The sequence below is a fragment of the Chiloscyllium punctatum genome, chromosome 44 (genome assembly GCF_047496795.1).
Source record: "Chiloscyllium punctatum isolate Juve2018m chromosome 44, sChiPun1.3, whole genome shotgun sequence".
Lineage (NCBI taxonomy): Eukaryota > Metazoa > Chordata > Chondrichthyes > Orectolobiformes > Hemiscylliidae > Chiloscyllium > Chiloscyllium punctatum.
In genome coordinates, this window is record NC_092782.1 from 38,460,447 (window position 1) to 38,473,127 (window position 12,681).

Here is a 12,681-nt window from a genome sequence, read left to right on the forward strand (position 1 = left end):
AACACCAGCGTACAGATTACCCAAGGAGTCATACCAAAGATTAAAACACTTAGTAGAAGACTCGCCCCACTCCATCCACTCCACCCAAGAATTCCTGAAATCATCAAAGACACCAAGAAAGAATGGTCTCCTTTAACATAACAGTCCTGTTCACATCCATCAAAATCATGAACCTGGCCAAGAAAACACTGACTACACTGTTAGAAGAACTGAAGACACATACACCAAACACCACCAACTTCATCAGCAAGGATAACATCATCAAGCAAGTGGACCTATTCCTTACTACTCACTGCACTTACATTAACAAAACCTACAGACAAACCAGCAGAACACCCATGGGATCCCCAATATCAGGGATCTTAGCAGAAGCAGTAATGCAGAGACTCAGACAAACAGCTCTGCCAACCATCCAACCCAAACTTCGGGTCAGCTGTGTTGATGATACCCTTATCACTAAACAAAACAAATTAAAAGAAATCTTCAAGGCCATCAATAATATCCTTACTGGCATAAAATTCACTAAACAGGAGGAAAACAACAATAAGCTGCCGTTCCTAGATGCCCCAGTAGAGTGAACAGCCAATGGGGAACTCCAAACCAGCGTCTACAGAAAAACAACACATACAGACCAAATATTGAACTACAGAAGCAATCATCCCAACACCCACAAACGAAGCTGCATTAGAACATTATTTCAATGAGTTATCATACACTGCATTGCAGAGGAACTACACAGAGCAGAGGAAAATCACTAATGCAGCGTATTCAAAAAGAACGGATACCTAATGAACACAGTCTGCCGATTTCTCAGCAGCAAGCTGACAAAATGCATCCAGAGACCCTAGCCACTCACCCCGATATCAAATACATCTCAGAAATGACTGCCAGACTACTCAGAACTCTTGGCATCATGGTAGCCCACAAACCCTCCTCATTCCTGAAGAAGGGCTTATGCCCGAAACGTCGATTCTCCTTCTCCTTTGATGCTACCTGGCCTGCTGCACTTTTCCAGCAACACATTTTTAAGCTCTGATCCCCAGCATCTGCAGTCCTCACTTTCTCCTAGCCCACAAATCCATTAATACACTGAAACAGCAGCTAATGAACTTGAAGGACCCCATACAGACAACCAGCAAAACTAATGTCGTTTATAAAATACCTTGCAAGAACTGTAACAAACGGGCAGAAAACTAGCCACCAGGATACATGAACATCAACTAGCCACAAAAAGACATGACCCACTCTCACTAGTATCCTTAAATACAGATAAAGAAGGACCCCACTTCAACTGGGACAACTCATCCTAGGACCAGTCAAACAGAGAAATGCACGAGAATTCCTAGAAGCATGGCATTCAGACTGGAACTCTATCAACAAACACATCAACTTGGACCCCATTTACCACCCTCTGAGAAAAAGAATAGGGAATGACATCACCAACCCAAGGAAACCTAAACACACAAATAGAATATAGGTCATTAACACCAGTGCTTCACTGGAGACTCACTGATGATGTTACTTAGTATGATGTTGAAATGTCTGAGAAATGAACCTTCTAGCTCAGCGAGCAAACTTACATCCGGAACCTCATCCTAAGCTACAAATCTCTCAAAACTCGCTTTCTACTCTTTGTTTCCTGCATGCCACCCCCATGTGCTGTAATTGTACATGTTCATCTCTAATGTGGGACCTTATCAAAAGCTTTCTGAAGATCCAAGTAAACTGCATTTATTAGCTCCACCTTATTAACTATGTCATCAACATTCCAGTAGGTTTGTCAAGCATGATTTCCCTATCACAATGTGACAGTGATTATGTCTTTGCTTTTGAGATGCTCTGCTATAGTCTCCCCATTACTGAAGCCAGGCTAATCAGTCTTTAATTTCCCGTTTATACCTCTATATCCTTTTTTAATAATTGTGTGGTTACATTAGCAACTCCAGTCAATAGGAATTGTTCCAGAGTCTTTAAGTATTTTTGGATGTAGATTATGGGGCCCTGGAAATTTATCAGCCTATAATCCTATCCATTTGCCCAACACCATTTCTTTACTAATACTGATTTCCTTCAGTTCTTCCTTCTCACTAGATCCTGTACTCCTCAACATTTTTGGGACACCCCAATTGTGTCTTCTGTTAAAAAAGAATCAAAGTATATATTTAATTGGCTTGGATCTCTTTGTTATCTATTGTGACTTTCTTGGTTTCTGATTCTAAAGGACTTAGATTTATCTTCACTGATCTTTTTTTTTCATGTACCTACAGAGGACTTTGTGATCAGTTTGTATGTTTCACAAGCTTACTCAGATGTTTTGTTTTCCCCCTGTTAATCAATCTCTTTACCAGCTTGTTAAAAGCTAAACCGCTCCCAATCCTCCGATCTGTTGCTTTTTCTTTTAGCCAATTTATATGCTCTTTCCTTGGGTTGAATACTGTCTCCCAATTTCCTGTTAGCCATGGTCTAGCCACCTTTCCTGTTTAATTTTGTTCTGGACAGGAATGAACAATTATTGCAATTATTCCATGTGCTCTTTAAGTAATTGCTATTGCCTATTTATCATAGCCAGCTCATGCCTCTTGCCTCCTTTATTCAGACCATAAAGCATAAGGTCTAGGAGCAGAATGAGGTCCCATGAAATCTTCTCCACCATTCAATCATGGCTGATATGTTTCTCAACTCCATTCTCCTGCCTTCTCTTTGTAACCCTTGATCCCTTTACTAATCAAGAACCTATCTAACTCTTATTAAGCCTTCTGTGGCCATGACTTCCATAGATTCACCACCCTCTGACTGAAGAAATCTCTTCTTGTGTCAGTTCTAAAGGGTCATTCTTGCACTCTGAAGCTGTGCCCTCAAGTCCTAAGCCCTCCTACTGATGGAAATCCTACTGATTTTCTCCAAGTCCACTCTTAATAATCTGTAAATTTCAATCAGATTCCCCTCTCATTCTTCTAAACTCAATCAAGGAGTGTGGGAGGCTGAGGGGTGACCTTAGAGGTTTATAAAAGCACGAGGGCCATGGATAGGATAAATAAACAAGGTCTTTTCCCTGGGGTGGGGGAGTCCAGAGCTAGAGGGCATAGTTTTAGTGAGAGAAGAAAGCTATAAAAAGGACCTAAGGGGCAACTTTTTAACGCAGAAAGTGGAATGTGCAGTATATAGAATGACCTGCCAGCGGAAGTGGCAGAGACTGGTACAATTACATTTAAAAGGCATCTGGATGTGTATATGAATAGAAAGAGTTTAGAGGGATATCAGCCAAGTGCTGGTAAGTGAGACTCGATTAATTTATGTAATGTGGTCGGCATGGACGAGTTAGACCGAAGTCCGTGCTGTACATCTCTATGACTCTAAGTACAGACCCGGAATCCTCAACAGCTCCTGAAATGACAAGCCCTTCACACCCAGGATCATTCTTGTAAATCTTTACAGGACCTCTTCCAAGTCAGTGCATTCTTTCTTCGATACAGGGCCTAAAACTGCTGGCAATGTTCCAAATGCAGTCTGACCAGAGCCTTATGCAGTCTCAGCAGTATATCTTTCCTCTTGTATTTTAGCGCTTTCAAAATGAATGGTAACATTGCATTTACCTTCCTAATTGTCAACTGAACCTGCATGTTTCTGTTGAGAAACCTGAACCAGGACTCCTAAATCTCTTTGCACTTAAGGTTTCCAAAGGCTTTCCCTGAAGAGAAAATGGTCTACCTTTCTATTCTTCCTGTCAAAGTGCATAACCTCACACGTCCCCACATTCAGGAACCTAGTCTCAGAATCCACTACATCACTCTCTATCTAACTGAAGAATTATGTCATGTTACGGTAACCCTTCCCAAGAGGATCATACACAGATAGATTGCCAATTCTTTCTTTCTCTTTACACAATACTCAGTCTAGGATAGCCTGATTCCTCAATATATGGATCCAGAATACCATCCCATATACACTCCAGGGATTCCTTTTCTCATGTATTTACACTAATTTGATTTACCCAATCTATGTACTAAATCAAAGTCATCCATAGCTGCAACTATATACCTTTTGTTTATGTTTCTGATTTGCTATGCAATGCCTTCCCCAACACGACAACTACAGATTGAGATCTGTTAACAACCCACACCATTGCTTTCTGACCCTTTGTTTCTAAGCTCTACGCAAAAATTCCACTTCACTAGAGCTAATATCCTAGCTTATCATTGCATTAATTTACTTTTTAACCAGCAAATGCTACCCACTGCCCTTTTTGACTGTCCTTCCAGATTGAGGTTCGCTGACAGACGTGATGAGGTTTCTGGCCTTTGTGTCTGCACTAGATAGCTCAGCAGAGCAGAAGTAATATGTGCAAAAAGGAAAGGCACCTGCTCACATTTCTATTTTGATGGTTTTTTTTGGCTTATTTTGCACGTGGTAATATCGGAAGTTTAACATTAGTGAGGTGCGTTGAACAAAGATCATCCCCCTTCATTGGCAGCTTGTCACTGCTTAGCTAAAAACACACTGCACTGCTTGTCAAAAGCATAAAAGATGGGGCAAGATGCGCCAGACTTCTCATCCAATTTTGACACAAAGTCTTGCTTTGTGCAGGTTTAGCCTCTTGGGTAGTCAGATGTTGAAAACTCTTGATCAGAGAGATTGCACGCAGACAGAACAGGGATAAAGAGTGAGGCAGGCAGTAAGAAGAGCAGGAGAAATTGAGAGAAAGGCAGAGATGTAGAGAGAGAAATATGTGGCAACGGACAGATCAGGTAGGAAGGACATCTCAACATAGCTGATGTTACTGAGATACCTGTGTTATGAAGTTGTGGGTATAATGTACCTTTAAGGGAGCTGAAATGTTTGGCTAGCACAGTGTTCTGAACAAGGTAACGATGTAACATTTGGCCAAACAACTAGCTAAGAGCTATGTTGCCTGGATACAAAAACAAATTCAAATTTGGCCAATCAGTTTAAATTATGCACCAAGATACCAAATTCCAATCAAGTTTGAACTTAGTATTTTGACAATATTAAAATAAGTGAAACGATCCGATTCTTTGGGGTATAAATATCAGACATTTTGAACTGCTACCCAGAGTGGCAAAGAGCACCAACAACAACAGAACAATACAGACTGCCTGCAAAATTGCTCTCTTAAAGGTACCTTTATCTATCAAAGACGTGTGAAGCAGAATCCCTAAGAAGAAGAAAAAAGACTGGTAAATCTCCAGAGGACACTCTGATAAGCTGCCTGGTTTTGAAATGTGATTATACTTCTTGTAAATCATAATTAGGATTTTATTGGACCAGTATTGTCGAGTGGAAGGCAAAAGATAGGTTTAGAGAAATGAGTGTAAATAGTTGTTAATCATTCTCTATTAGACATTTTTTTAAAAATGTTGTTAATTTTTACTTTACATAGTGACATTTGGGATAGTTCTTTGCCTCTTGAATTTTAACAGATTACAACATGGGGTGAATCTTTTCTATGTTGCTAGTTTAAATTAACAGAAGGGTTTACCCCGTGTCGTGACACCTGTAAGATTCTGCCTTGAGTTACTGTTTTTCTCTCTCCTGATGCAGTCTGACCTGCTGGGTTTTCCTTTTAAGTTCTTATTTCAATTTTGCTTTTACATTGAAATAAAAATACCCAAAAGAGCTAGGTAAAAAATGAAAGACAAATGCCAAGTTTTACCAAAGGGAGAGGATAATCAGCTTGGATCAGGGAATTTTCTACGAACAATAAAGTGTTGCAGAGATATGGTATCTAAAGGTAAAGTTGCCAGACCATAGGGTTGCTCTCCCATTAAAGCAAGACGACTGATGGTGATTTAACTTGAGGATCACCAGGTCTCAAGCAACAAGAGAGGTTGAGAAAGAGAATTCCTCATGGTAAGCTCAGCTGGTGCAGGATTTGAATCCACACTGGCATTATCTGCTTTGCAAACCACCTGTCCATCTAAGTAAGCCTAACTGGCTAAGGTCTGAAGTATTGCACGTGGAAGTTACCTGTGTGATAATATCTGTGACAATGATGATTAGCATATTTATTTGCATTTTCAAATGTTGCTGGGTTTTTATTCACCCAAATTGTGAACTATATATAAAGAGCTCTATATTAGAATAACCTCTGATACAAACAGTTTTTCAGTATGTACACTCATTTTTAAGCAATTGCTCCATGTGAATGAAATGTCAGCAATAAAGTATTTAATGTTTATTTGCAGATTCTTCAGATGGCAGTCTAACAGCTTCCACACAACAGGGTGACCTCGATATTTACATCAGTCAGCTAGGAATTGTAGATCTGGTAACCCAAGAAGGTGAGATTGTTACAGTACCCTTGGAAACTGATAATTTTATATGGGAAAAAAAATTGAATTCTCAGAGAGAATCTGTCATTTAAAGCTCTGCAGATGCTTTATCTTGCACCAGAGAGCAAGCATTGCCTACCATTATTCCTTTTGACCGAACTTTACCATCACCATTCAACCTCTCCAGCCCTTTCCTTCGCTCCCACCTTCTCTTTCTTCCTGCCTGACCATTTCCTCTCTCTCTTTTCTCCTTCCCCCCCACCCCCAACCTCCTGTCTTTTCTGTATACCTTCTTTCTGACCAAGACTTTTCAAAATCTGACTGCTTGTGAATCAGCACAAAACAAGAACAGCAGTTTCTCTCTTTGAAATATGGCATATCTGTTTCAGTAATTCTTAACCTGGGATGTCTTGGAAGGATGACAGGGATGTGTGAGTTCCACTGCTTAAGGTCTGCTGAAAATGCAGATGCATAATGGAGCAATTAGAATTAAGGGTTCTGAAGAGGACAGAATTAGAGCAATGCAAGTATCTTTGGAGATTGCACTTGAGGCAATTGCAAAAATAGACCACAAGATCTAGGAACAGAACGTGGCCCTAAGGTCCATGGAGTTCACTCCGCCATTTACTAAGAACATAGCTATTCTTATAATCCTCAACTTCACTTTTCTGCCTTATTCCCACAGCCCATGGTTCCCTTGCTGATCAATAATATGTCTATCTCAATCTTGAATGCCCTCTGTGGTAAAATGATTCAAAGGTTCATGACCTCCAAAAGAATTTATCTTCACCTCTGTCTTAAATGGGTGACACCTTATTCTGCCCTGTGGTTCTAGACTCTCCTGCAAGGGAAAATAACCTATCTGCATCTACCTTGTCAAATTTCTTAAGAATGAGAGGTGGTGGAGGAGTGGTAGTGTCAATAGACTCATAATTCAGAGGCCAAGGCTAACGCTGTAAGGACATTGGTTCAAATCCCACCAGGCAGCTACAGAAACTTGAATTCAAAAAAATCTGGAGTTAACCGAGAACCTTATGACCATGTAACCACCTTCAATAGTTATTTTTAAAAAGAAATTCTGGTTAATTTTAGGAATACGTCCTTGTGAGAAGAACACCCTACCCAGTGTGACCTATTTGCAACTCCAGACCTATAGCAACATGATCAAGTCTCAACTGCCCTGTAAAATGGCTCAGAAATCTACTCCGTCCAAAAGCAACTATGTAAGGGCAACAACATGCCAACCCTGCCAGAGATGCCCACATCCTATAGAGAAATTTTAAAAAGACTTGGCATGTTTCAGTGAGGTCACCTTCCATTTTTGTAAACTCCAATGAGTACTGGCCTAACCTACTCAACTCCTGCTCATAAGATAGATCCTCCATACCCATAATCAACCTTGTGAACCTTCTCTAGGCTACGTCCAATGCCAGTAAGTCAATTTAGGGAGGGGTAGGCCATTAACATAAAGGTTTTGCTGAATTGGAAGTCACTTCTTTAACACATTTCCACCATGGTTCGATATGCTGCTACTATAGTTTGAAATGGACTTTTGTACCACTGGATGGCTACATATACGATCTCTGAGACTGCTTTTTTAACTACTCTTGGTCTCTAGTTCATCTTTATCTTGGAGTAAGACTTTCCCATTCACTTCAGTAGTGTAATTCTATATATTTCTATTGTTTTTGTCTAGTGTCTAAGTCCTGGTCTTCACATGATTCTCTCTACCATTATTCCTTGCACCAGACCAGTGTCTATCCTAATCTAGAAAGACATCTGTCCTAAGGATTATGTAGCAACAGACACAACATTGAAATGCCTTAATCTTTTTTGCATATCAGGCCCTATGTTGGAATTGCTCGCTAGCAGTGTGTGTTGATGTGTACTTGGGTACAACCCGAATGTCATATCAGTATGTTTTATTATGGCCTGTATTCTCCACTTAAATTTTGAGATTCATGTTTGTTACATCAAATAGATCTGTTAACAAAAGTGTTAATTCCAGAAGTTAGCTTTGTTTAGTTCATAGCCATAGTTATGCAGAGACACTTAAGAAGTTGCAGGTTTTTTCACAAGTGTTGAGAAGAATGTGGGAGTCTTAATGGAATACTACCAAGTTTTCTTCCTTGAGTCAACAAAACTACAACAAGAGAACACTATTTTTGTGGCACCAAAGAAAAAAATGATAGCAAAATATTTTAGAGTATTTGCTGCAAATTGTTTAAGCAGCATCTCTCATTATTGTAGGTTATTGTTTAAGAGAAATATTAAAAGCAGGAGTATAGAAGTTGGGTTAGATGGCTCATGGAGAAAGTTATTTGCTGGAACATGTAATATTTTACTGCACCAACAGATTCTATAATGTACATTTCACATTTTAGTAAGTGAATATCCTTTTTAAAGAGGTGAAAAATAACCTAGTTAGTTTTCTGTAATCAATTATATTTTGAATAATGCATCCAATAATCTATTTCTTCCCTAATGTTCACCATTACACAGCACTTTAAAACTTGTCATCTTCTTAATATTTTATCTTATTGTTGAGCTATATTTTTGATTACCTATAACTGAAGCCTGCAGCCTGGTCTCTCAGTGTAAGATGTGACAGCAGCTGCGCGTTATTATAGCAGTAAGGAGGCTACTAAACAGGCATGCATTGTCGGAAGGTTGTGGAGTGGAGAAAGTTATTAAAAATATCTCCTAAATGTGCAATTGTCTCTTGGGGTTTTTGGATAGTACAATGAAGCATTATGACTGTTCAATGTGCATAGCATGGGTTTATGTAAACAGGGTGAACCTAGTAGCCAACTTCCCAATATTGTGGTTGGCAGCATGCTTTTGGAGGTAGAGAATCAAACTTGTGAGTCAGGCAGGCAGACAGGCCTCAGTACACTTGGCACTAATTGCTTAATTTCACAGAGAGAAACATTTTGGCAGTTTTTGAGGCAGTGATTCTAGCATGTTCTGGCTGCCTTACTGGCTCCATGTTATGATAATTTGTTATAACTAGCCTCAAAATTGATTTTCTGTGTTCTTTATTCAGCATCTAATTTGGTGAATGACCAAATAAAGCCTGCCCTGAAAGATATCAAAACTGTTTGTGCCAATGTGTATAATCCAAAACTACAGTATATAATTACTGCGATTTTTCATTCTTTTATGAGTTGTGTGCATTGTTGGCGTCTGTTGAACCAATTGACTAGTTTAGGACTCTGCAGCAGACATTTGAGTAAACCACATTAGTGTAGGTCTGAAGTTACATGTGGCCAGGCCGGGTAAACTTGATAGATTTCATTCCCTAAAGGACATTGGAGTCACAATGGATTTTAATAACTATGGATGTTAGTGATAATGGTCACCATCACTGGCACTGAGAACTAAATTTCCCTTTTTTTGGCAAATTGTTTTTTCTGGTGAAATTACAGGGGCCAAGGTGGCAGTCGTGGATGCCAACTTTTTTCATGTAATTCTGCAGCAATCACATGGAATTGCAATGCTGGGGCTTCGTAGCATTCCACTTGTGCACATGCTGCTAACCAAGAACTGACCTTGACAGTCTGGTGCTTCACCATGGTTATCAAGACATGACTTGAGAAAGGGCCACTGACGCCCTGCTTTGTTGACAGGAAACTGGATGTCCAGTGAAGAAGATGTTGTAAAGATGAACAATGCTTCTCCCTGATGACCAGTTGTGAATCATCACTGACCATTCTTCCATCCACTTTGATCATTATGAGATCCTCCCTTGTGTCTGATTGTGTTCACAGCACCCTGGCTGATATAGCTATAATCCCCAAACTAGTTTCATCTAATGTACAGAATTGACCTTAGCCAACCTCTTGCACTGGAATCAGGTCAGCCTCCTGACAGACCAAAGTCTACTGTATAACCTGTAATGTTAACTTAGCATGATGTTCATGCTTTGACTGTTTAGTGCTCCAAATTGAGAAGCTGCTATTACTTCCTTTACAGTAAAAACAATGCAGTTTACAGATGCTGGTAGGTTCTGAGTAAACACAAAGTGAGTGGGATATAGATAATTTGAGTGAGTGGGCAATAACTTGGCTGGCGTAGTTTAATGCAGGAAATTCTAAGGTCACACACTTCATTAGAAAGAATCATACGGCAAACTATTATTTATTTGGAGAGAGACTCCAAAAAAGGTGCAGTACCGAGGGATCTGGGTATTCTTGTACATGAAACACAAAAAGTTAACATGCAGTTGCAACATGTAATTAAGAGGGCAAATGGAATGTTTTATTGCCAGCAGGTTGAACTTTTAAAAACAGGTATTTTGTGTTACAGCTACTGTACAGCTACTCTAGCTGTATTAGTGAAGCTACAGCTAGAGTACTCTTTACAGATTTGGCCCTCGTATTTAAAAAAGAAATTACACACTGGAGTTGGAGGTTCACAAAAGATTCACTAAGCTGACTCTTGGGATGAAGAAGTTGACATCTCAAGGATAGCTGAACAGGTATTTATTCATTAGAGTGGAGAAGAATGAATGGTGATCTTATGAAGTGTATATGATTGTGAGGGTTCTTAATAGGGTGGACGTTGAGAAGATGTCTCCACTGATGGGGGAATCTCAAAGTTGGATACGTAATTAAAGAATAAGGGAACGCTTGTTTAACACTGAGATGCAGAAGGATGTCTTCTGTCAGTTGCAGTGAGAAGGTAGTGAATGTCTGCTATTCTGTACGCCAGAGAGCTGGGGAGGCTATATCATCAAATATTTAAAGAAGAGATAGTTAAGATTTATGAAGTATTGCTGAGCTGATGGCTATGTTCACTCATCATGCAAGAGGAATTGAGGCCTGCAGCAGATCAGCCATTATCTATCCGAGTGTTTGAGAGGCTTGAGGGCCTGACAGGGCTACTCTTGCTCCTATTCTGTTCTTTTGTAAAGATCTCTTCTGAAATCAATTATCTTTATGTTGCTTTCTTTGGAGATTTTCCAGAGACATTAATAAAACTCATGGAGCAGAGTTTTCCCCTCCCTGATGTGTGTGGATATTGGCAAGAAAGGTGGGAAGATATGGCGAGAATGAAGAAAATCAGGTTCACGAAGTCGAGAAATTTGTTCCAATTTTCTCTCGAACCTTGAATATGAGCATCTCAGCATTGTAGAGCAACCCTGTTATTTTCATGCGTTTGCATCTCATTAAAACCTCAACTCACTTTATTTATGTGCTTCCTCCAGTTCTCCTCCATCAAGAAAGTAGACAGTGTAAATGCTTGTTCCAGCCATCATACAACTCTTTCAGCTATCCCTTCAAGCTCTATGGCCAGCTTGTGATGGTGTGGAGTACTGAACTGTCAAGCTTTTAGTCACAGAATGATGTGGATATGTTAGATCAGTGACAGAGCTGTAGCACATGTCAGTATTTTATACAGCAAACATACTGCATGTGATCCAAGCAATTGGTGATGTGTGCAAGTCAAAGGAGAGCAGTGCTCTGTGGGGTGAAGGAAAACTATAGTTAGTCAGTGAGTATCACCACAGTCAGTCTATTGGCTCATCTGCTTACAATTAAGGGGCTTGGCCATGATCAATCAAGCACTTGGTCCTAACAGAATGTGGGATTCCATATCCTTGCCGCCTGAGGGTTGGGCTGCGGTAGATCTTACAGATCAAGTGTAAACAATGTTAAATCATTTAGGTTGCTGTTGAGCTATCAGTCCAGGGATAGTGTGGGCATTGGTCAGATGAAGTTGTCCTGCTAAGTCAGTCTAGGGAGTAGGGATAGTCAGTTATGGGCTTTGCTAATAATGGTCAGGGAGCAGTCATGGAGTCCTGGAGAACATGAACAACTCCAATCTGGGGATGTGCTTCATTGTATTGGATTGCTTTGGGAATTATCACTGTGGTAGTATTCGGGGTATTCTACTCCATCATCACTGAACTTTGCAATCTGTTGGAGGAGGACTTATGCACAGAAGGAGAAGGTGGCAGTCCCATCACCATCACCATCAATATCACAGCCTCCTGAATTTTAAGCTCTTTCAAGGAGCAAAGGGGGTTTCAGGTGGCATCTCCCAGTTATCGACCTGTGAATGCATCTTGAATGTTACTGATGCCATTTTTATCAGAGTGCACTTATCTGTTCATATCCTTCCCTTGTGACAAGGCAAGTCCATCATCCTGAGATGTGGGAGCTCCCATAATCACTGACTTGCTTTGACTGCAGTCATGTTTGAGTGTGTTCTATCACCAACATGCAGAGTTGTCAATAGAAAAGGCTTACACTCTGTAATTGTTCAAATTATATGTGACTGTCAACACCAAATTCTAGATGTCTGTACCAGGTATCCTTGGAGCTGCTGTGACTTTTCCATACTAGAGAGCTTTTAAATTCCTGCCACCTTCCAAGTGCTGCACAGT

At 40.1% G+C, this 12,681-nt stretch overlaps 1 protein-coding gene across 3 annotated transcripts in view; it reads left to right on the forward strand.

Moving 5' to 3' along the window:
- Positions 1 to 12,681, forward strand: part of fam185a (family with sequence similarity 185 member A) — a 122,615-nt gene that overhangs the window by 61,024 nt on the left and 48,910 nt on the right. For all 3 annotated transcript variants that reach the window (XM_072562664.1, XM_072562663.1, XM_072562665.1), the window contains one exon: positions 6,204 to 6,299. In XM_072562664.1, the coding sequence (XP_072418765.1) occupies positions 6,204 to 6,299 (96 nt within the window). The remainder of the gene's footprint in view (positions 1 to 6,203; positions 6,300 to 12,681) is intronic.